Source organism: Neophocaena asiaeorientalis, unplaced genomic scaffold (assembly GCF_003031525.2).
Source record: "Neophocaena asiaeorientalis asiaeorientalis breed wild unplaced genomic scaffold, Neophocaena_asiaeorientalis_V1.1 scaffold134, whole genome shotgun sequence".
NCBI lineage: Eukaryota > Metazoa > Chordata > Mammalia > Artiodactyla > Phocoenidae > Neophocaena > Neophocaena asiaeorientalis.
In genome coordinates this window covers 3,619,917-3,644,981 of record NW_020185339.1, presented here as the reverse complement: position 1 = coordinate 3,644,981, position 25,065 = coordinate 3,619,917, and the positions used below count along the sequence as shown (strand labels likewise).

General features: G+C 35.8%; 1 protein-coding gene across 5 annotated transcripts in view; it reads left to right on the top strand.

Annotated features, from left to right (window-relative positions):
• Positions 1-25,065, top strand: part of ACSS3 (acyl-CoA synthetase short chain family member 3) — a 151,345-nt gene that overhangs the window by 46,986 nt on the left and 79,294 nt on the right. For all 5 annotated transcript variants that reach the window (XR_003002075.1, XR_003002077.1, XM_024736438.1 and 2 more), the window contains exons 3-7: positions 1,731-1,919; positions 5,852-5,986; positions 12,068-12,208; positions 21,378-21,458; positions 21,539-21,634. Coding sequence is in view for 3 of the 5 variants with exons in the window: in XM_024736438.1 (XP_024592206.1) it covers positions 1,731-1,919; positions 5,852-5,986; positions 12,068-12,208; positions 21,378-21,458; positions 21,539-21,634 (642 nt within the window). In the remaining 2 variants the exon portion in view is untranslated. The remainder of the gene's footprint in view (positions 1-1,730; positions 1,920-5,851; positions 5,987-12,067; positions 12,209-21,377; positions 21,459-21,538; positions 21,635-25,065) is intronic.

Genomic DNA, 25,065 nt, shown 5'->3' with positions numbered 1-25,065 from the left:
AACTCTTCTCGTTGGTCTCTCCCAGTGCTGTACCTTAAACAGGACACCCAGTAATGCGATCCCAGAGCATGGCCACTTTCTGCAGGGTTTACACTGAGATATTTGGATATGACGTTCAGTGTTTGTCTTGGTTCTTGAGCTCCATATAATAGAATTTAAGTTCACGATTGATATTACTTTGATTTATCTTTCTTGTAACTTTCTACTGGGCAACTTGGGGCTCTTAAAAAATTGCACTAAATTAGAGTTTGCAATATAGGGCAGGATAAAACACTGAGAGAGTTGTTTGTTACTGTGTGTCTTTCCCCAGAGTCCTTAACCTTGACCACATCTTTCCCCATCTGCACAGAGGAAGGGAATAGAGAGAAAAAGGAAGAATGATCAGGATTCAGAATCCTTTGAACTTGTTCAAAAAGTAGGAGAGGCAGAGTGAAAGGAAAGGAACCTCAAATAGCAGTGTGGCCTAATTCCTTCTCTCAGGCCTCCTCTGTTTACTAGCTTGAACAGTCACATTCAAAGCCAAGCCATAGTCCTTCCATTTGCCCGGTGGATCCCTACTGACCCTTTAGCTCTCTGACCTGATCTATGACCACTTTCTCACTTGTTCTTTCTGTTTCAGCTCCCCTGGTCTCCTCTATGTTCCTCAGTCACATCACCTATGATCCCCCTTACGTCACTGTACTGGTGCCCTTCCTGCCTGAAATAGTATGCTCACAGATATCCACTTAGTCTCAACCTCTTATGTGTCATTGCTAAAATGTCACTTTCTTAAGTCTATCTTTTTTTTTTTTGGGGGGGCTGTGCTGCGGCATGTGGGATCTTAGTTCCCCAACCAGGGATTGAACCCATGCCCCCTGCAGTGGAAGTCATTGTGGAGTCTTAACCACTGGACCACCAGGGAAGACCCTTTTGGGACTATTCTGATCGTCCCATTGAGAATTACATCCCCTGCACTCCCAATCCCCTCTATTTTGCTCTATTCCCCCATCAAATAGCACTCAATACTTTTTAACATAATACATAATTATTACATTTATTGCATATCCTCTGCTAAAACATAAGTACTCTGATAGAGATCTTTGTCTTGTTTGTTTACTGATGTATCAGAAAACAGGGTGTGTGATGTATAGGAACTCAATATATATTTTTTAAATAAAAGAATGTTGAACTTCTTAGATCCTCACTTAGATCTGGCATACTTCCCACAGCTTGCTGTAATTGCCCATGAAAAGGTTTCTTGCAACAAATTTTATCATGTGTAGGCTTTTGATCTTAACTGTTTCCTTCAACAGTTAACCCAACATATAACTAAATTTGTAATTATTTTATTTTTCTGCTCACTTGACAGATTCCCCCTTTAGCATAAAAGCTCCACAGGGACAAGTCTTTGTGTTGTGTTCCCAACCCTAAACACAATGTCTGGCGCATGATAGTTTCTTAGTAAAAATGTTGTTGAATGAATAATTAAGCAAACTTAAGCCATGGAATTCATATGGGATAATAATAGTAAGTTGGTTTGTAGTCAGTTATTATAATCCAGATGTCTGTTATTATTGTCACCATCTAAACTCTTATCACCATCATCAAATATGTATTTCTCAGACTTCTATAATCCACTACAGGCGGGGGGTGGGGGGTGTGGTGATCATCTTCTTGCATTACTGTCGTAACTGAGAAGTTCAGTGAATCACCACAGAGAACACTTTGCTGATCTGATGATGTTGTTATAGGTCTCTAAGCTGGCTGGTGTTTTGGTCAAGCATGATGTCAAGAAGGGTGACACCGTGGTTATCTACATGCCCATGATCCCCCAGGCGATGTATACCATGCTGGCGTGTGCTAGGATAGGAGCCATCCATAGTCTCATATTTGGGGGATTTGCATCCAGAGAACTCAGCAGTCGCGTTGATCATGCAAAGGTAAGTGCTTTATTTGGAGGAATCAAGTCGTAGCTGCATATAGGACAGCTGTATTTATCTGTGGATGAACCATCGAAGAGTGATCTGTACTTATTAGATCCTCCTATCAACTAAGATAAAGTTTACTTTTTATTTGGCATACACTATTAACCAAAATTTTATTTTCGAGTCAGTCCTATGTGGTAGACATCTTTCTAGATACTGTGAAGAATATATAAGGTGCAAGCCTTTCAAGTTAACTTGCCATATATTTGTGTAAGACATTTAAGAAAAATAATAACTAATTTATTCATTGAACATGTATTTATTAAGCTTCCACGCTATGCCTGGTACTGTCCTTGGAACTAGTTAAGAAATGATACTTATCAAATGGCTGGGACACATGACTAGTTTTATAATCTATATATTTCCAGGAATGGTGGTATAGCACAGTGGTTAAGAGGGTGTGTTAGGGACAGGTGAAGTAACACGTTTAGGTGGGGTACTAAAATCACAAACTTGAAAGGCTGTTGTGAAATATCGTTGAGATATTGAGTTTAAAGCACTAACACAGTGCCTGACATATAATACTCATTAAAAAAAAAAGGTTAGCTGTTATGATTCTATGAATTTAGAGCAGGAATCAGCAAACTTTTTTCTGTAAGTTACCAGATAGTAAATATTTTAGGCATTTCGGGTTACATGGTTTCTGTTGCAACTACTCAGCTGTGCTGTTGTAGCACAAAATCAGCCTTAGACACTGCAGGAACTAAGGGCAAAGCAGTGTTCCAACAACACTTTACAGAATGTAATTTGGGCAGAGTTTGGCTCTGAATCATAGTTTGCAGATCCCTGATTTAGAGGCAGGAATGATATCTTTTAGTTGGGGTGGCTGAAGGCGGCTTCCTGAAGGAGGTGAGATTTGAGTTACGTCTTGGCTAAGATTCAGCTAGTTGAAGAGAATGACAGTGGGATCCAAAAGGCTAGAAAAAGAATAAGAGTCTAGCATGGGAGGCAGGAAAGGGTAAAAATTCATTTAAAGGACAGCAAATAGACCAATGTGATTGAAGAGGGAGAGAAGGTGAGCTCGAAAAGGCTGTTATTGTCTGAATTGCATCCTGTAGACGCTGACCGGTCAAATTTTTGAGCAGGTGACTGTCATGTTTTAAGCAATGTTCAGAGGAGGCAAGTCTTGCAATATGATGTGAGTGGGAGAGAGGATAGAACGAGAACCTTTGGTAGGTGGTCTCTTTGTGAATCAGTGGCTAGTGGGCAATGTGCAGGAGAGGAACAGCAGTGGGAAGATTAAAGAAGGAAGGTCATTATGGGAGTAGGAGATGACTGACCTTTATAGAGTTTTATAAGGCCAGGATGAGAAACATTCTTAACAAAAAAAAAGGGAACTAATATATATTGAGGGTCCCCAGAGTACTAGGCATGGGGTGAGGTTTTACATATCTGACTTCATCTGGTAATAGATCAGTTATTAGAACTAGGAAGCTGGTTTGCACACTAACTGGCTGGATTCTCTTTTTTCTCTCTTTTTAAAAACATGTTGAGTTAGTGCTTATGAAGGGAAATCTAGGGGGAAATATCAGTCACTGATCTGCAAATCAGTGGGCAGCTGGAGACTTCTCTGAGGAAGCTATAGACGCTAGCTTTTTAGCTACAGAAATCTTAAACACCATTTGGGCAAAGGTATGAGATATATTGTTTCTTTTTTAAAAGATTTTATACAATGTGGGAAAATTTATATATATATAAATTTATAAAACTTATGCTGTATCACTGGAGGAGTTTTCATCCATAAGACACACACACATAGACACCTCCCCCACCCCCAAACTTGTTAAGGAGTTTAGGCAGTAAGTGCATATTCTTATGGGTGGGACCATTGAGCAAGTCAAATTAATGGCGAGGAGATGGAGATAGAGATACATACCTGAGATATTTGGATGATAATTGAAACCAGGGATGATTTTGATGTCGTAATTTTCAACTAATTAGGCCGAAGAAAAAGTTTTATTTTAACAGGTGAAGATGGGAAGAATGTAGTCCACTTGAGATGGAATAAAACCTCCAATAAAAGGTTGTTAATAGAAATGTGAAAGGGATTGTTTTCTAGAGAAAGAATCTTAATTTTGACTTTAAATTATCAAATAATTATTTATAATATTAATATAAATTATTTATAAATTATTAATAAAATTATTAAATTATTCAACTTTTGATATATTCTATATATGTTTTTAATTTGATGTGTAACTTTCATTTATTCAGAATTCAGAACTCTAATCTTAGGGAATGTTATCTGGAGTTATTTTTGTACATATTTCAGATATTAAAATGTGAATTATATTCAAATGTCTGACCTTTAGAAAAGGATACAAGATTTACTTTTTCGGGCTTCCCTGGTGGCGCAGTGAGAGTCCGCCTGCCGATGCAGGGGACACGGGTTCGTGCCCCAGTCTAGGAAGATCCCACATGCTGCGGAGCGGCTGAGCCCGTGAGCCATGGCAGCTGAGCCTGCACATCCGGAGCCTGTGCTCCACAACGGGAGAGGGAACAACAGTGAGAGGCCCGCGTACCACAAAACAAAACAAAACAAAAGATTTACTTTTTCATTTCTTTCCCTTTTTTTTTTTTGCTTTTAAAAGGCAGCTTGAAATAGTGGAAAGAGGAAGATTCTGAAATCAGTCAGTACTGGCCCTCTTTTTGATTCTAACACTTCTAACCTGGAGCAAGCTATGCAACTGCACTGAGCCTCAGCTCCATGAATATTAAATGATATTAAAAACCAGAAAGTGCTATATATGCATATATTTGACATTATATAAACCTTCCCTAGATGAAATGTATTGTAACCAGAAACCAAAATTCAGGAATAGGTGCACTATGTTGGACTGATTATCTTTCTCCTGAGTAATTTATTATCTGTTTCCTTTGCTTTGGATTTCTCCGTGAAGAAACAGTGTACTTAAAAGAATAAAGATATGTTTGTTTTGCAGATTAACGAGAATTTTGGTTCAGTGCCACAAATATTTGTTGAGAGCTTATGGTATGGCAAGCATTGTAACAGGCATAGGAGACAGGGAGGTAACAGGGTCCAAATTTGGCCTTGGAGAGCTTCCTGTGCAGAGGTGGGGACAAAGGAACACTTTGACTATAGTTGGATATCTCAGGCCTGCTCAGAATCTACCAGGGAAGGAAGATTGATCCTAAGCCTTTTAGCTACACCTGTGCATATCTTGAAGAATGACTAGCAAGTTGTCAGGTAAAGAAGAGTGCCAAGTGTGTCTTAATGACGGGGGCATGTTCAGGTTTTGTGGGGCTTGAAACTTAAATGAGGGCCCTTTTAAGAAAAATATGACAAAATGACAATATAAAATTTGGTGAAAAAGAGTATGTATTTGGAATGAGAAAAGAATCATAAAATAATTATTGGAGACTCAGGTCTCTTCCTTCTGAGTTCTCTCTAGGTGTTCAGGCAGAGATGCTTGCATAAAAAACCTTAGAAATACTTCCTAATAGCAGTCATGCTGGGTCTCCCCACCTAAGAAATGCTACAACTTCAGCAACAACCAGCTGTTATGCAGGCCTCTGCAAGTGAGGGGGCCCTAGGCTTCCGTTTCATTGGTTCATGGCAAATTTACATCTACCTGATTTAATGAATTCTTTCGAAAGTATTTTTTAACAGCTCATGTTTATTAGCCAGAAGCATCATTAAGTGTAGAATTCTGAACAGGTAAGTGAGATTTATGTGGAAGTGGTTAGGACTATAACATTTAAAAATAGCTTATTGGTTTTCAGGCCTTTTATTTAATAGAGAACAGAATCATTCAAACGTTTCTTAAGAAATGTTAAATTGTCAGCCTGCATCTGAAATATTGTGGTTACCTTAATTAAGATGGTTAAGCTTTCTCATGTATTTATTTACTTATTTTTCATTGTAGCCCAAGGTTGTTGTTACAGCATCGTTTGGCATTGAACCTGGAAGGAAGGTAGAATACATACCACTTCTAGAAGAAGCTCTGAGAATAGGACAACACAAGCCAGATAAAGTTCTCATTTATAATCGTCCAAATATGGTAATCTGAATATTGAATTTGGTCCTTGCTTATGGTGATGTGCTAAGGATGACTCTTTTTGACCATTTGAAAGGAACCCTTGATTTATAAACTGTTGAATATACAATACTTCAGGAATGTCACTATTTTTGGCAAAAAAGAATGATATTTTCTGTCATTATAAAAAACGAGCTTAAAACAAAAAGAGTGGAACATAGGAGTATCTGTAATATTAATGAATTAGAATGAATGTGTAGTCTATTGTGGTGTCCTTTATTAATTTACATTATAACTATAATAATAATACAGTTGACCCAATGTGGGGGTTAGAAACACTGGCCCACTGGGCAGTTGAAAATCTGCTTATAACTTTTGACTCCCCCATAAACTTACCTAATAGCCTATTGTTGATTGGAAGCCTTACCAATAACATAACCAGTTGATTAGCACGTTATATGTATTATATACTGTATTCTCTTACAATAAAGTAAGCTAGAGAAAAGAAAATGGTATTTAAAAAATCATAAGAGAAAGTAGATTTATAACTATATTTACTCATACCATAGGTTTATGTCATCTGTTTACAAGATGAATTGTCTATCAGTACCTGCATCAATATTGGCTTACATGATACAAAACACTGTAGATGTTCTACGTATTACAACACTAAACATCAAAAATGAAAAGATAATGTGAAAAAGAAATTCATATTTAGGTATAATGATTCATGCATTGATAAAGAAGCAGCAGCAATATGATTGCTTCATGGTAGCCCAGCCTACACACTAATGAGTGAATAATTATACAGTTTTTATGGCATATGGCATTACAGTCATATTCATACTTGCATCGGCAGGCAGACTCTCAACCACTGCGCCACCAGGGAAGCCCAACACCGTTAAACTTTTTAACAAACCACTTACCTGTGATGATAGGCTGATACCCAGTTTTTCCAGTTACCAGAGAAAGAGGCATACTGTATAGTAATGTAATTCTTTGAAAGCAAAGTTATAAAACAGTAAGAAAACTACCACATTATTAATTTTATATTAAATATCACTTACCTTATGCCTATGTAAGGATAAACTAGTATCTACATATATGCATTCATGACATAACTTTTTCTTATTTTTTTCGATATTTCTAAGCAATGTGGTTCACCTGCAAGTTTTGTCAGGGTCATGATCTGAATGTGTATACTCTGACTGGGTGCTTAATCTCTCAGCTACCCAGTCTTGATTAATTTGCATTTAAAATGTCTTTTAAAAACTTTAGGAAAAGTAATTGGTCTGGAAATAAAAACTATGTTCAGGAAAACAAAATATGAATATTCTAAACAGATAAATTATTCTGTGATCCGTAAAGGAAGGAAAAGCAGTAAATACATCAATGACTATATTTTACAATGCTTTTTCTAGCAAATTTGCCCTAATGATCACCTCATTTCTAAATCCAAGCTAAGTCTCCAGCTATTTATACTGGGACCAATTTGGGTTTCTAGCAGATTAAAATTTTTTGCAGAAGGAAAATTTAAAGTGTGCAAAGAATCATGTATAATTTTGTAGAACTCTTGAGAGGTTATCTGTGGAAAATGCTTAAATGACAAGATATAAGAACAGAGAGGGGCTTCCCTGGTGGCGCAGGGGTTGAGAGTCTGCCTGCCGATGCCGGGGTCATGGGTTCGTGCCCCAGTCCGGGAGGATCCCACATGCTGCGGAGCGGCTGGGCCTGTGAGCCATGGCCGCTGGGCCTGCGTGTCCGGAGCCTGTGCTCCGCAACGGTAGAGGCCACAACAGTGAGAGGCCCGTGTACCGCAAATAAAAAGAACAGAGAGCATTAAAGCTCTCTCATTTTGATTACCACCTAGCAATTCGCATTACCATGTTAAATTCCTGTGTAGTTTTAGTAGTCTGTGGTTCATGAACTGTTGCACTCAATGATTTTAATGTTTTTACTGTCTCGAAGAAGAATTTTAAGTTTCTTTCAGATGACCTCCAGCATGTTTTTAAAAAAGACTTGTTGCTCTTCAATCAGGGAATGCAAAGTCAGTAATAAAGAAGGCTTTGGGTAAGAGGTTAGAGGAAGGGTAGGAACAAACACACACAAGTGTTTAGTGTGTGTGTACTATTCACACATGTATGAATTCATGTAGAATTTACAAAAAACTTAATGCTAAGCACAAAGTACTTTCAGATACTCCTTATTTAATTCTTACATTCTTATAAACCAATAAAGTAGATGTTATTACTGGCCCCATTTTATGGATGAAGAAACTGAGTCATGGACAGGTCATAGCCCAAAGTCACAGCTAATAAGTGGTGGAGCCAAGATTTAAACTCAATTTAATGACTTTTAACCAACAAGATATGTGCTATTTTCTTTTACTTTACAAATACATTGGATATGGATATGAATGTTTCCTATTCAGATTTTTCTCAGGCAAATATCTTTTTTCCTCTTTTTTTATTATTAATTTTTGTACACTATCTCTATTCAGCATTATTCACATCTTAATATAATATGCACATTGTAGGTACTCAAATTATTATTATTTCAATTTTTGAGATATAGTTTACATACAATAAAATGGACAGATCATAAGAGTACAGTTTGATGCATTTTCAAAATTGCATGCACCTGTGTAACTACCATCCAAATCCAGATATAGAATTTCTCCATACTTGTTCCTTTTTCCAGTCAACCATTCCCCATCCCCAGAAGCAAATGCTTTCTGATTTGTATTGTCATAGATTATTTTTGTTCATTCCCAGGCTTCATATAACTAGAAGCATACCATATATACTCTATTGTGTCTATCCTCTTTTGTTCAATATGTTCTTGAGATATGCTCCTTGTGTGGCATGTATCAGTAGTTTATTGTTTTTTTACTGAGTAGTATTTCATACCATAAATATATCAAAAATTGTTTTTCCATTCTTCTATTTATGGATATTTGGGTTATTTCTACTTTGGAGTTATTATGACTAAGGCTACTATGAACATTCTTGCACAAGTCTGTGTGTGGACCTGTGTTTTCATTTCTCTTGTGTAAATACCTAGGGGTAGAATTGCTGATTCATGTATTAGATGTATATTTGACTTTATAAAGAACTATTAAATAATTTTACAAAGTGGACAGATCATTTTACTGTTCCACCAGAAAATTATAAGAGTTCCAGTTGCTCATTTTCATTATCATTTGGTATTTTGTAAAAATCTACTTTGATACATAACCATATAATCTTGCTTGTACGTTTTGTTGCATAGTGTAACATTTTTCCATCCCTTTCTTTTTAACCAGTAATGTGTTTATATTTTAAAACATTTTCTCTTATAGATAACATATTTTGGGGCCTTAATTTTTTTTATCCAATCTGACCATCTTTGCCTTTTAAATAAATATTTAGTCTATTTACACTTGATTTAAAAAAAAAGATGGTAGGCTTCTCTTCCCTCTTAATAGGTAGAGATCCACTTTCCCTTTCCCCCTCCAATAACTAGGTCCCTTTCTCTCCTTCTTTCTTTTTCTTGAAACCTTTCCCTCTGTTTTGAGTTTCCTTTATTTTAGTTGGATGTCTCTTGTCCTTCATATCTGACATGCTGTTGAGGCAGTTATTAAGCCCAGTGGATTGGCTTTGCTTTGAGTTTAGAGAGACACAAATTATGAGACTTGGTGATGCATTTCATTAACCAGGATTGCATTTTTGCCAGAGGAAATAAAAACCTGGCTGCCACTCCTAAGCCTCAGGCAAGCAATGACAGCTTAACTGGCAGGTCACATCAGTCACCCCTGGTGCTTCCCCCAGGACTGCATTTTAAGAATGATAACATTTAGGAAGGACATGTCTGTAGAAGTAAATGCATGTATATAAAGGCTAAGGTTGATTTTTCCCCTCTCTTCCTTTCATCAGATCTTCTTTATACATTCCTGTATTTCTTAGCCTAAAGAATAAACATTCATTGAAGTCCTCATTTCATTTTATCTGCAATTATTTTTGTGATTAATCAATTGACCTTTTTTATTACACAGTGTTATGATTTGTTTATAGGTCCGTAATTGTGATGGCAAGGGCTTGATAATTTGAAATTAGTTGTGTTTATCTGATACATAAAAACAAATGGAAATTTACAATTTGGTCACAGTTATCTGTTTTTATTTATCTAAATGGCACATCCAGGGCACATTCAAGGTGAGGCTGGAGAAACCAGTTGGGCCTAAAACTTCCCCTTCATGAAGGTCAACTCAGATTGTTGTCTATCAGTGTGCGTATTCATGTAGGCATCATATTTGTGATATTATATTGAAATGTTAATTTGTAAATGTACCCATTTAAATATATGACCGGTTTCTACAACCCTGATCAAAACATTAGGGAACCAGAAAAGTGGAAATGGCCTGGCTTTTAAAAGTCTGTCAGAGTCTCTGGACTTAGTTCAGGGATTCACCTTGGTGAAGTGAATGGCTACACATATTCTCTAGGTGGTGAACTTACTTTCAATGAGGAACTTACTTTCACAAGTCTAGCCTTGTGCCTACTAACAAGTTCACCAACTGTAAACTTCCTGATGTGTCATCTTGAGCTTAATCAACATTTCATAAAATAACTAGATATGTACTGGATCATAACTGGAATTAAATAGCTATAACTCCCCACTAGAGTAATTTTTCCATAAACCACTTCCTTTTTCTTCACCTGTCTGGCTTATTTCATTGGTACCATTTTTAAAGAGGTCTGTCTAACTTAAGATTTGTCTGTCTAATTCATGGCTCTATTATAAAGTTTATAACACTAGAGCTTGGTTCTAGGAACATAAAAGAAGACAAACATTTCTACCATATTAGTCAATAACGTAGATGGAGAAAAACTTGGATAGATTTTGTGTATGTCTCATACTCTCATTAACTTCAAAACTGATTTTTGTTCTTGAAAAAGCAGAAGTAGATTACTCCTCCACCCCTGAAAGTTATTTAATATTCTCTCATTTGGAAAAATGGCTGCAGTATTACTCTTAAATGGCCCTGTATAAAGAGAAATTTTAGTGGGTTAGTTGAGATTTCATTGTGAAGACAGTAGTTCCAAAGTAAAAGAAATAGGTTGTGAAAAATAGAAGTTAGGTCCATCCACGTCTCTACAAATGACCCAATTTCATTCCTTTTTATGTCTGAGTAATATTCCATTGTATATATGTGCCACATCTTCTTTATCCATTCATCTGTCAATGGACATTTAGGTTGCTTCCATGTCCTGGCTATTGTAAATAGTGCTGCAGTGAATATTGGGGTGCATGGATGGACCTAAAGTCTGTCATACAGAGTAAGTCAGAAAGAGAAAAATATTGTATATCAACACATATATGTGCAATCTAGAAAAATGGTACAGATGAACCTATTTGCAGGGCAGGGATAGAGACACGGGTAGAGAATATACGTGTGGACACGGGGCGGGGGAAGGGGGAGTGGGATGAATTGGGAGATTGGGAATGACATATATACACTAACATGTATAAAACAGATAGCTAGTGAGAACCTGCTGTATAGTGCAGGGAGCTCAGCTTGGTGCTCTGTGGTGACCTAGATGGGTGGGATGGGGGGATGGATTGGAGGGAGGGGAGATACATATATATACATATAGCTGATTCACTTCTTTGTACAGCAGAAACTAACACAACATTTTAAAGCAACTATACCCCAATTAAGAAAAATAAAGTGTGTGTTTCAGGTCAAAAAGAAAATAGAAGTTAGCTTATAAAGGTGTTAGTGTACATGCATTTATAGAAGCATGAACCTCTGTTAGTTAAGCTCTGACTGTTGATGAAATCATGCCTGCATCATATTGAATTTCTTAAGGATATCTCTAGGTTTGAATAAAACATTTTCTGTTGGAAGTTTAGTCGAAGCCAACATCAAACTATTGGATTTTGTTATGAACATTTATCTTAACTCGTGACCCTGAAATACTGAGTCATAATTCTGATATTTAGTGTTCTATAGGCCTAGATTTCAGTCAGATGCTCAGACTAATGTAGATTTAGCTACTCTCCAGTGTTCTCCTGGTATAATCTCCTTTGTTCAGTGCATATTCCTATATTTTTGCTTTGTAGGAGCCGGTTCCTTTGGCTCCAGGCCGTGACCTGGATTGGGATGAAGAGATGGCAAAAGCACAGTCACATGACTGTGTTCCTGTTCTTTCCGAACATCCGCTGTATATTCTTTACACATCTGGAACAACGGGGTTGCCAAAGGTATGCACTATCTTAGGGATAATTATAGTGGCAGATTTTTTTGCGCTGAGAATATTTGACTACTGACTGAAAGTACTTTATATCTTAAAGACATATTGTGTCTAAATATATAAAAATATTCATTATGTTTAATGTCAAACGCTTTGTCCTTATTTCTTTCAGAATCTTCACAATTGTCAGCAATATTCAATTGCTTTAGTAAGCTGTTAAAATTAATATATATATTTGATTGAATATCAGTTGGTTTAATAAAATTTTATAAAATATATTTTAAATGAATTATTTTTTAAATTGAGGCATAACCTTCATACAGTATGAAAACTGATTTTTGATTTAGAGGAATTCAACTTATTGTTAAAAATGCAACTTTGAGAATTGGCCTAGACAGTCTGAACAACAGGGAATTTATCCAGGGGATTGAACTATTTGATTTGCAGCACTGAAGACACTCAAGGATTTTTTAAGTCTTTTACCCTGAAAGGTGTTTTCACAAAACAAAGTCAAAAGTGTCAATAATCCTGAATGTGTCAGATACCAAACAAATACCACTTTTGCCTAGTATCTCTAAATAATACTGTTTTTTCATATAAATTCATAAAGACTTGTGATATCATCTTCCTATTAATCTTTATTAAGGAGTTCAATATTCATTGAATCATAGAATGTTAGCAGGCAAAGGGACTTTTACAATCACTTGAATCCTATAGGGCATTGGCCTCTTTATTGATATCGGACCTCTGTAGCATCAGAATTTTGAAAAATTACCTGCTAACACTCTTAAAATAGTGATTATGTTAGTTTAGATGTAAATAAAGGAAAATTAAGACGTTTTATATAAAATTCACTTGCTTGTGAAAAAGAGAACGTTTGGTAGAGGGATATATTTTCTCGGAGTACAGAGACCATGTTTTATTACGTTTTGGTCTATCATCGTGTTTTATATGTAGTTGGTACTCAAATTTTTGTTGAATGCATAAATAAATTAATGCATATACATGAAGATATTTGTGTTGTTGTAAAATCAAAGCCCTATGATTATTTTAAGAACTCTGGTCATCTGAAAGATAAATATTTCTTATATTGCAGACTCTAAGATTTGTTTGTATAAGCAGTCCAAATGATCTGCTGGATGCAATCCTTACCCTTCACTTCTTTTTTTTTTCCTTGTGGTACATGGGCCTCTCACTGTTGTGGCCTCTTCCGTTGCGGAGCACAGGCTCTGGACGCACAGGCTCAGTGGCCACGGCTCACGGGCCTAGCCACTCTGCGGCATGTGGGATCTTCCCGGACCGGGGCATGAACCCATGTCCCCTGCATCGGCAGGCGGACTCCCAACCACTGCGCCACCAGGGAAGCCCATACCCTTCACTTTTTGCAATCCTGCATTATGCACATAGAGTCCAAATGAACGTTTGGCTGTAAAATAAAAGGGGACTCAGCAAGTTATAATCTAATATAAAAGTATCAGCATGAGATGAAACCACTGACCCTGAAAACATAGTATAACCTAACTAAATAAAAAAAATCAATTTAGCTCCTTAAAAGCCTGAAGGAATCTTATAAAAACTTTTCTGCTACCTCAAGACTTTAAATCACTGAAATTCACTGTGGCCTGGATGGGGATTCTTATGAGAGGGCCAAAGAAGAGCTTGTCATCAACTCAAAGCTGACTCAGCTAGTGTAGTAGAAATAAAATGAAAGTAATATACAGGACATTAAATCTGAAAAGTGGTGGTCCCAGATAAGGAAGAAACCTAGCTATTCCAGGTTTTCTCTGGGTCAAGAAGTTCTTTGTGGGATTCCTAGATGCCCAAACTGAAGACTGTTTGATGTTTTAATCATCCTCATTTTCCTTGTAATGTAGTCCCATCCTGAAGATAATCTATTTCTATAGGTTGGAGAAAGATTTAATTGTTCGGAGATTTCTATTCACGTTGAATTTAGCTCTATTCAGTATGCGTTATTGAGTGTTCATTAGGTGCTAAAAGAGATAAAAATATGAGTAAAGCACAGCCCCTTCAGCATAGTGGGATTGCAATATATATCAACACAGATAATGTAAGATAGTCTGTGATCCTTGCCCTAAGAGGGCAACCCTACTTCTTGCTTTCCTGAAGAAAAGATGAGATTGGATGGTGTCTGAAGGATTAAATTCCATTAATGCAACAAAGATTACTGAGCACCCAAATATATATCTGTCTTTTAGAAGTTTACATTCTATGGCTAGACACAGGAAGTAAACAAAGAACTATACAATCTGTGATGTGTTATGAAGAAAAATAAAGCAGGATAAGGGTGATAGAAAGAGTGGGAGTGCTGTTTTATCAGGGAGATGTCAGGGGAAGCACTTGACAGGGTGACTTTTTTTTTTTTTTCTTTTGCGGTACGCGGGCCTCTCACTGTTGTGGCCTCTCCCATTGCGGAGCACAGGCTCGGACGTGCAGGCTCAGCAGCAGGGCTCATGGGCCCAGCCGCTCCGCGGCATGTGGGATCTTCCCGGACCGGGGTACGACCCCGTGTCCCCTGCATTGGCAGGGGGACTCTCAACCACTGCGCCACCAGGGAAACCCGACAGGGTGACATTTGAAAGATGAATAGAACTTCTTCATCAGGTGACATAATAGGGAGGAGGGCATGCCAGGTAGATTGGGTCGACGTAAGCAAAGGCAGGAGTGTGTAAGGAAGGTTCCAGGATGGCTAGTGCATTTGGTGCAGATAAAGAAGAGAAATGGCCAGATATATAGGCAGGGGCCAATTGCTTAAAATTGAGCCAAGAAATTTAGTTTATATACTGTATGTAAGGAATGGAGAGCACTAATGCTTCTTAAGAAAAAATATGAAGGAAGGTAACCCTTGCAACATTTTGTTGAGAAGATAGGCAAGTACATATAATGGAAACTAGGAGATTGGTTTTCCAGGCTGTGTTTAGTTTAGGACCTTACTTAGGACAGCAAACTTATTAGGGAACAATCAGATTTGGTTCAAGGATAAGAGTAAGGCAGAGGAGGAGTCCAAGACCTTGAACCTGAGAACATAGAAGAGTGGTTTCGAACATTTACTAAAGTAGAAACAAAGGAAAATGGTTTGGGGCTGAGAAAACTGGGAGGTTTTGGACATATTGAGTATGATGTATCCTTGGGACATTAACATGGAGATGCCCAGCCAGTAGCTGGAAGTGAAAGTCTGGGTCCAAGAATACATCTGGATTTGCAGATAGACCCTTGGAACGTCATTGATTGTAGAGGAATGGTGTTTAAATCATGGGGACGAGTAGGTTCTAACAGAGTAGGACATGCAGAATGGCAAGACAAAGTAGTCGTTTCTCAAGGTCTTTCAGAAACATTTCCTTTAACCCTCCAGTGGGTTGCATTGAAATTATATGTTGCCAACAAATATTTATGCCACTTATTTTATTCTACTTTTTAATATATTACTTTTTATTTACTTATTTTCATAACACTGCATGTTCTCTGAGGTCTTAGAATATATTTCATACATCTCTGAATCCACTATGGCACTAAACTTAGAATGGGGCCATGGTAGATCATCAGAATATTTGTTAAAAAATCTCCTACTTTTCCAGTTAGCTCCCAGATGCCTTTTTTTAAAATTAAAATATAGCTGATTTACAATATTGTATTAGCTTCAGGTGTACAGCAAAGTGTTTCAACTTTATATATATATATATATTCAGTTATGTATATATATATTCTTTTTTTAGATTCTTTTCCATTATAGGTTATTACAAGATATTGAGTATCCAGATGCCTCTTTATTCATAAGATTATCACTTCATTTTTGGTAGACATAATCAGAATTAATAGGATCTGAATTTTTAATATTGGGATTCCCAGAATAGAAGTACAGGAAAGATGAGCACACATGAATTTTCGAAGCATTTAAATATAAATTTCATGTCATCATATAATTTGTTTTCTTGATCTTTGATCTTCATGAGGAAAAATAATGTTGTGAGCCCATAAAAATATTCTGCTTAAAAATGCTCATTTCTAAAAAAAAAAAAAAAATGCTCATTTCTCATAGGCACATATAAGACACACACAATGCAGTCTGTTTTTTGGTTAGAATTTTCAGATATATCTAGGGCATATTTGCATCTCTGCATCTGCCAACCCTGGATTTGTCAGGTTGTTATACGACAGGTTAATCTGTTAGCTGCTGCACATATTCTAGCAACCACAGCTGAGCTGCTTTGCATACATTTCTGTCCTGTTGTACACTTTTATCCTGTTTGGTTTAGGTACCTATATTCAAGTTACTTCAAGGAACTACACAATAGAAGAATCCCTCATCTGGATGGGGTGTCGTTTTGGGAGTGGGAGATTTAGTGATGGTCATATTTATCTTCTTCTGGCTTGCTGTCATGGAGGTATGGAGATAACAAAAAAAAAAAAAAAAAAAAAAGAAAATTAGTGCCAAAGGAGCACAGGGGAAAAGAAACCAAAAGCAAAGAATTAGAAAAGAAGGCATGACAGGAAAGTGGTAGATAAGTCCTTTGTCCTGATGTGAATTTATATAATTTACATTAACTTTTATTCCTACGTGTTAGGTGACTTACTCATATTCTATACTGTAGAAAAAAATAAGAGAAAGTCAAATAAAAAAACCTGTGAACTTTTTTTTTTTTAATCTGTGGTACAATTCTTGCAGTTAAAATTCTGAATTTGCTACACCTTTGCCCCTTATCTCACAGTTGTTCAGACCAATAAAAAGTTATACTGCTGCTAAAGTATCCTCCATAGAGGCAGCTTCAGAGTCATTGTCTTGTCTACAGCAAGAGATTTTATGTTTGATGAAATATACCAAATGGAATCATTCCATTTCTACTAATATGATTCATTAAATTCTGAAGGTTTCAAGGGTTTCTCTTGAACAGAGAAGAATGTTTTTTAAAAATTATAGTTTCCGTACATGTGCTTATTCATTTAACTGTTAACTCTTTTAATCAGTCAGAAAATGTATTAACCGCCTATTCTATGCTGAAGACACAGAAGCATTCTTATGGTGCCCAGAGTGGTGGAGGAGACTTAGCAGTAGGTGCATGTTGTTAGTGCTCAGAGGCTTAGAGAAGTTTGCAGGTCTTGGGGCCATGAAAGAGGAGGGAGAGGCTTTTAACACAAACCTAGTGGGTTTGGATGGCTTCCAGAAGAGGTGACACTTTCACAGTGTTGTTAAGTACTTGTGTGATCAAGTAGGAGCTAACCAGGTTCAGAAGAGGGGTGAGGGTGCATTCTAGGAAGAGGGGATATCACCTGTAAAACCACTATGAGAGCAAGAGTATTGTTGGTTTGTTGGAGTTTTTAAGTAAGCAGAACCATACCTCATACTTTTCAACTCACTGACTCCAACTGTTCTTTGGTGATAGATTTCTTTTCTTCAGGTAATATTTTTGTTTCCTCTTTCTTCTTGTTTTGTTTTTACTTAATTTGCCAGACTGAATTGAAATGTATATATCAACATACATACAAAGCATAGACATATACACGTGTACATATAGACATATATGCATATGTATTTACATATGTATGTGTGAATGAATATCTATGTAAATATGTATATTTGTCTTGTACAAGTCTTTATTACAGAGTAGGGTGATAGAGGGGCTCAACTTAGGAAGTATGAGGTTTTGTCGGTTACTCTATCTAGACTTCTCTTACCTGAATAGTTTGAGATTTGCCATTCAGATTTTTATAGATCTATTAAAAAACATTTAAAAGACTCGCAAACTCTTAATCTTACCACACATCTCAAACTTCCTTTCTCTTCTACTACAACTGGTGTTATTTCAACTGTATTTTTTTTTTAATTTTGGCAACCAAACAGTACACATTTGATACAGACATGTTTTCTGTTTTATGTTAATGGCCCCATTTATAATATTTTGTGGCTTTCCTTGTCTTCAAAGGCAGCTCGTTAAACTGGAAATCATAAAGAACCTTCTGTGATAACTGCCGTCCCATTCCTGGATGATGAATAATCAGCCTTTAGTTTCACTTGTATGGACTGAATTTTTAAAATACCCATATACATTAAAAGTGTTTTGTTTAAAGAGCACCTGTCTATTCTGAGATAGAATTCACTTTCATGTCTTTATTAGGGACATGGAGTGTTAGTCCCACCTGGATGTTTTTCAAGTTCTCCAGAAGACTTGAAGTATTATGGCTGATACTACAAAAACTAGAACAGTGTATTGGCAGGTTGCGGGACTTTTCTGAAAATATATTAGATCATCTATCTTTATTTTGAAGGTAGATGGGGTATAAATACATAAAGTAACATATTCAAAAGAGTGAAATGCAGCATGCTTGTGTTTTAGGGGTAAGCACTGATGTTGAATATTTATATCTCATACTCAAGATTTCAAATATACTTTAAAATGCCATTTTTTTTTCTGATTAATTTTGCATACTAGAGTATAATAATTTGTAGGTTTTTCTGAGCATGGTTTATGTATTTTCGGAGGCTGAACAGGGTTTATCTTTTGCATTTTAATTATAATTACCTGGAAAATATGATTACAAACAAGAAATGCCTTATCATCTTAATGTTAGTCACATATTAATATTATAATAAAGAAACTCTCTTTTTAAAACTAATCTTTCAGTTTTTTTACTCTTGAACTTCTTATAAAAGATCTACATGGAGAATATGAAATTATGCAGTTTTATTTTCTACGCCATACCAAATACCCAGTAAATTGAAAACTGTCATCTGATATTTCATAAAAAGACGTCTGAAGAAAATTTTTATAAAAAAATAATTTTTTTTTTAAAAAAATTTTTTATTAAAAAAGACGCCTGAAGAAATTTTTTATACTCATTCTTTAAAAAATAAAAATAAGTGGATATCAAAGACCAATGATAAACAGACATGACTTTTCTGTCTCCTGTAGCTCCACTTTAGTTGTTTTTAATGAGAATGTTCAATGATAACCTCTAAATTTTTAACATTTCTGCCTTTTGTGTGGTATTAGCACAGGGAAAAATTAAAAAAAAAACAGTAATTGCTAGAATTAAGGAAATAATTTTGTTAGGAGGACATTAAATTCTAACCTGTATAATTTTATATACTTTTTCATGCATGGTCTCATTTTTAAATCTAACTTTTTGGGGTCAAATGGATTTAGGTAGCCACAATTTTACAGACAAAGTGACATTGGTAAATAACCTTTAAAGAAGGGTTCACTTGAGAGGCAAACAGAAATTTGATAACCTATCCTTTAAAATATCTTCTAAGTTTTACAAATGAATTACTACTCATTTATTTTCTCCTTAGCCTTTTATTCCTTTCTATAACTTCCAGTTGATTAATCTTACCCTCATTTAATATAAAAATATACCCATTTATAATGATATTTAGAATTATTTATAAAAATGACCTCTAAATGCAGGGACAGGCAGGTGAAGAGAAATTCTAAAACATCTTAAGTGAAATCATGACTGACATTAATTATCAAAGAATATGGATAGCATATTGTCTATGAAAAAACTTCACATTTTATCCTCTACCAAACGAATAAAAAGTTTTAGAAAAGAGTGTTTGCAAGTTGATTAATATCAAATTCATCAAGGTATTGAACTATAGGAAAAGACCTTCTCAATAGGACAAACAAATTAGCAAAGTGCATGGAAGACCATACAGCATATACTCGGTAAAGAGCTGCTCAGTTTACGTGGGAAAATGCATGTGTGAAATTTACTGACAGGGGCTTAGGATTTCTAATACTCCCAAGGTGATCAAGAGAGCCAACTGCATGCTAACCATGTCATACAACCTAGAAAGTACCCATCAAATGCCAACAAAGTTGCCTGTGATGTTTGCCAAGAGACTAGATAAAATGTATTCCACAGCTTGATACCTATGTTTTATTAGTGGTACCTGAGGAGAGCAGCAATTTTAGTAACAAACAGAAAGTCAATTTCTTTTTCATTTCCTGATTCATGTATGTGTGTTACAGTTACAGAACTGTGCCAAAAAATGTTCAACTAGTAGCACGTTCGTTAATTAGGACCATGTGTGCCCTTTCAGGTAAAATAATTATCTTCTTCACAAAGCAATTCTAGTTGCTCTACTGAGAGGTGCTTGAAAATACTTGTGAGTGAAATATAACATATTTCTTAGCAAGCATTCACCTTCTTGCTCTGAATATTCACATCATTGTCTTTTTGAGCCAATGATGATTAATGTTTATAGTGAAGCAATAAATGAAATTAATTATTAAATTTACTATCAGTTATTATTTATGATAACTCTTGTGCTCCGTTTTCAAAAATTAATCTTGTATTAACATTGAATATGTTCGCTGTCAAGGATAGCTGCTAGAAACTACAGTACCGTGGTGTAACAATCCCTACTTTTGCCCAAATGTAAGGAAAATCTGTCAGCCTTAGATCCAACTCATCAGGATTGATTCCTCAGAGTTTGAGAATTCATCACTAAATAACTGCTCAGCTCTGATACTGTGGTAGTGTGACCACAAGGGTAGCATTGTATTAAGGATCCAGTTAGAATATGACTCTTTCCTCTAAGCATCCTGTTATTATTTAATAATATTAAGGAATAAACATCCTTATAGTAGTCTGTTTCTTAGGCACACAGCTACCTTTGACATTTCTGTGCACTTAATTTTGAGAGTTTCCATTTTTGTTCTGGAAATATGTGTGAAAATGTAATTGTTGAAAATTTCATGCTAAGTCTTTGATTTTTTTTTTTTTTTGGACGTGCACAGCTTGCAGGATCTTAGTTCCCCGACCAGGGATCAAACTCATGCCCCCCATGGTGGAAGCACAGAGTCCTAACCACTGGACTGCCAGGGAATTCCCTGTAATGTTGATAATTTATGTTACCACTGTAAATGTTTTTTATTGCATGTGATTCTGTGAAATCATGTTTCCTTTAGAAGGTTCAGAATGGTCTGTGAGAATGGATTCTACAAATGGACTAATACGGACAAATTATTCTGTTTTTATTACTGGAGGAGCCAAAGAAATAGTGATTCAGATACAATTATATGAAAGTCAAAGTTATTTATAACTTATAGAATATGAAATACTCTAAACAGGAACTTTTCTTAAGTGGACAGTATGAAGAGAGAGAATCTTTTAGCACACTGTCTATTGATTTTAATTTCACCTTTTCTCTTCTTTAGGGTGTGGTGAGGCCCACTGGAGGATATGCTGTAATGCTTAACTGGTCAATGTCTTCTATATATGGACTTAAACCTGGAGAGGTAATCATGGTTTTAAATTCACATTACATGACATTTCTCTGGTTAAGATATATGCATTTTATTATCTTCTTTTTGTTTAGGTGTGGTGGGCAGCTTCTGACTTAGGCTGGGTTGTCGGACATTCCTATATCTGTTATGGACCTCTTCTACACGGAAACACAACAGTTTTATATGAGGTAATAAAATAAAATTAATACTACATATACATAATATTAATTTTACTAAAAGTTTTAGAGAAGTAGTCCTAAGTAGGAAAAGAAAATTGAATGGGGGCAGGGGACGTTTTTATATCTTCTTCCAGTTATTTCATAAGAGAAAGAAATATATATTTAGAAAAAAATAAACAACTATTTAAATTGTGTTGAACAAAGACATAAAAATTATATTCTGAAAAATATACACTAACAAGCTTGATGTCTATCACTTTCTAGAAAATATTACTAGACTGATACTGATTTAGAATCTTAGAAAACAGCCATCATAAAACAAGCAACAGAGATTCACCTCTTTGTGTTCTGATAGGATTAATGGATTTCAAATACGTGGTTTCTTGATTTTAGCTAGACATTTTTGGTAGTTTCTGATGATTGCTCTATGTATAAGGGAGAGAGTCATAGACTGATCAGATTCATAGCTGAATAAAGGACTGCTTTAGATTCTGTTGCATGGACTAATGTTACCCAGGAATAATATTTTTGTGTTTATATTAGAAAATTCTGCTCTTATGCCTATTCTATTTAATTTTAGCAAATGCCTTATACAAATATTTAAAACACATACCTATCAGATATGTAAGAGATCAAAATTTGAGAGGGACAGCAAAATGGTGGTTTGCTAGATCAGTATACAAATGATCTTGGACTTTGGGGACAAAAAACACAAGATGGGAAAATATGGAAATCTTTACAATCTTATATTTATATTAAAAATAATTGCAAAAATGAAGTAAGGGAAACTTGAGTTCGTTGCAGTTTATGTGGTTAAATCCCTGTGTATTATGAGTTCAAACATGAGTGGTTGATAGGATTGCTTTAAAAAAATACTCACCATATGCAATGTTATAATCTTATTTTTTTCACACTTGGAAATCTGTGTTCAGTTTAATGAGGTGGAGAAAAAAATCATTAACTTATTGGAAAGAATTTGGATGAAAGGGACCAGGGTGAAAATGTCATACAAGAAAGAGATGAAGGAATTGTGAATGGTTAGTCTGATAAAAATAATATATTTAGTGTGCATATATGTTAAGTATCTTTTGACATTTAAAGAGTTGCCACATATAAAGGAAGTAGTGTAGTAATGTGGCGTTCCAGAGACCTATCTTTTGGAATAATCAGAGAAAATTTAACTGACCGTTAGTAGAATAGGGAAGTTCTCAAATAGGAGGCTCTCTTTCACTTAAAGTCTGTCAACATCAAGAAAGAAATTTGAAGATGGGAATTTTATATGCGAGGTGTGGATAATAGTATTAGATGATGTCAAAGTTCTTTACAATCTTAAAATTCTTTAACTCAGTGATTCTGAAAATATTAGAGACTATTCTTGATCTTCATGGAAGTCTTCTAGTCCCAGTCACCATTTAAAGACATGAGTGTTTCTTCATTTTCAGCTGGCTGGTTTCTGTCTCTGAATGCTCAGAGGTACTAAGGCAGACTTGGACCCAAGTATTAAGCCATCATGCACTACTCCACATATTTTATACTATGCCTTTGTCCTTTGTAGACTTAACATGCACTGTGGTGTTTGTAAGAATTAAAACATAAAATAATCTTGACACATCTGTTCCATACCAAAATCCTTGCAATAGAATAAATGTTTTTATTAAAATAATAATTCCCCTTGAAGTAAACAAAATAAGCCTCAACACTGAATACTTATAATGAATTGTGAAATTGCTAACATAAAGTGACAAAGCCAAAGGTGCCATTATATTGAAAAGTATTTATATTTATAAGTATTAATCTGCCTTTAGAACTGAAGTACATGTAATTTTTGTGCATTTACCATTGGCCTTTTTTTATTGCTCAAGTTTATTTAAAACATGATTTTAACACCATGCAAGGAGCTCCATTGTTTGTCTTTATCTTGGAATGATGTGCTCAAGAACATTGTAGATGCTCTAAAAGTATTTGTTGTACAAAAGAGTGATCTTTTTTTTTAACCTTTTAAACCTTATCTCTGCACTCTGGTTTCTTTCCTGCGACTTATAAACATCTTCAATTCTCTCTGATCACAAAACAAAGCCTTTTAGACTTTTGCACATTTCTAGCTATCCCATCTTTATATTCTTCTCCACTAAGTTCCCTGAAAAAATACACTTCCCATACTGTGTGAACTTTATATTCTTCCAATTATTGTTCATCTCACTGAAGTCTGGTTTCTCTCCACATTGCTTTATAAAGCTGCTGTATCAGAGGTCAACAGTGACTTCATAAGTGACAAAGTCAAAGGGCCCCCTTCAGTTTGATTTTATTTTTTCTCTCGGTGGCATCAACCCTGCTGACTGAAGGTAATTCTCTCTGTTTTCTTGAGCCCCCTGCCCTTTTGCTATTGTCCAGGCTGTTTCTTTTGCCTGGCATGGCTTTCCCTCTGTCTTTCCTTGTTTGGTTAATTCTACCTATCCTTGTAGAGTCTGATTAGATGTAATCATCTCTTGGAAAATTTCCTCATAGTCTTTGGCTGTGCTCGGTTCCCCTTTTGTGGTTCTGTTGGCCCCCCGAGCATATGTCTGTTAGTGAGCTGACCACACTGTCCTGAATTCATACCTAGTAAAGTGTGGGAGCCTCAAAAACCAGTCTCAGCTAGTGCAGAATACACACTAAACACTTAATAAATGCTTATAGAACTAAATTGTATGCTACTCCTCTGTTCTCTTTCTACCTCTCTGACAGCTTGTCCTCCTTTTCCTTTCTTGGTTTCCTTTACTTTGATTCTAAACATTGGAGATTAATAGGGTCTTGTTCTTAGCCCTCTTTTCCCATTCTGCTTATATTTCCTGGATAATCTCCATACAGTTGGATTTGAGTATTACTAATTAAACCAAGGCTCCCAACTCCTCCTTTCTATATCTGACCTTCCTGCTAAGCATCAGCTTATTATTAGGCACCTTCAGATGGCCCAGGCAACCCTTATGCTCAAGACAATGTGAAATGAACTCACTATCTCCCCTCTTCCCTGCAAAGACATTGCTTTCCATATACTCTACAGTGTTGTTAATGTTACCTGCATTCACTCAGTCATCCAAACTAAGAATCAAGAAGTGATTCTAACTTCATTCTCCTTACATATCATAACCTATTGCTCATTACAGTCTACTGAATTTACATTTTAGTACCTATCAAAAGTGTCCTCTTGTTTCCATGTCTCCTGCCATATGTTCAAGGCTGATAGTTTAGCTAGTATGTTGTTGACTGGTGTGTATTCTGTGGTTGGCTTCTGATCTCACTTGTGTGGTGCCTATCCTTTCCAGTTGTATATTTCAGATAGCCACTCTAGAGAATGTTCTAACAAATACTCCTGCCCTTCAGACGTCCTTCCAGGCCATCTCTACCCAAACTTCAGTTTCTGAGCTCTCCTCACTTACAATTATCTATCTAAAATGCAAAGG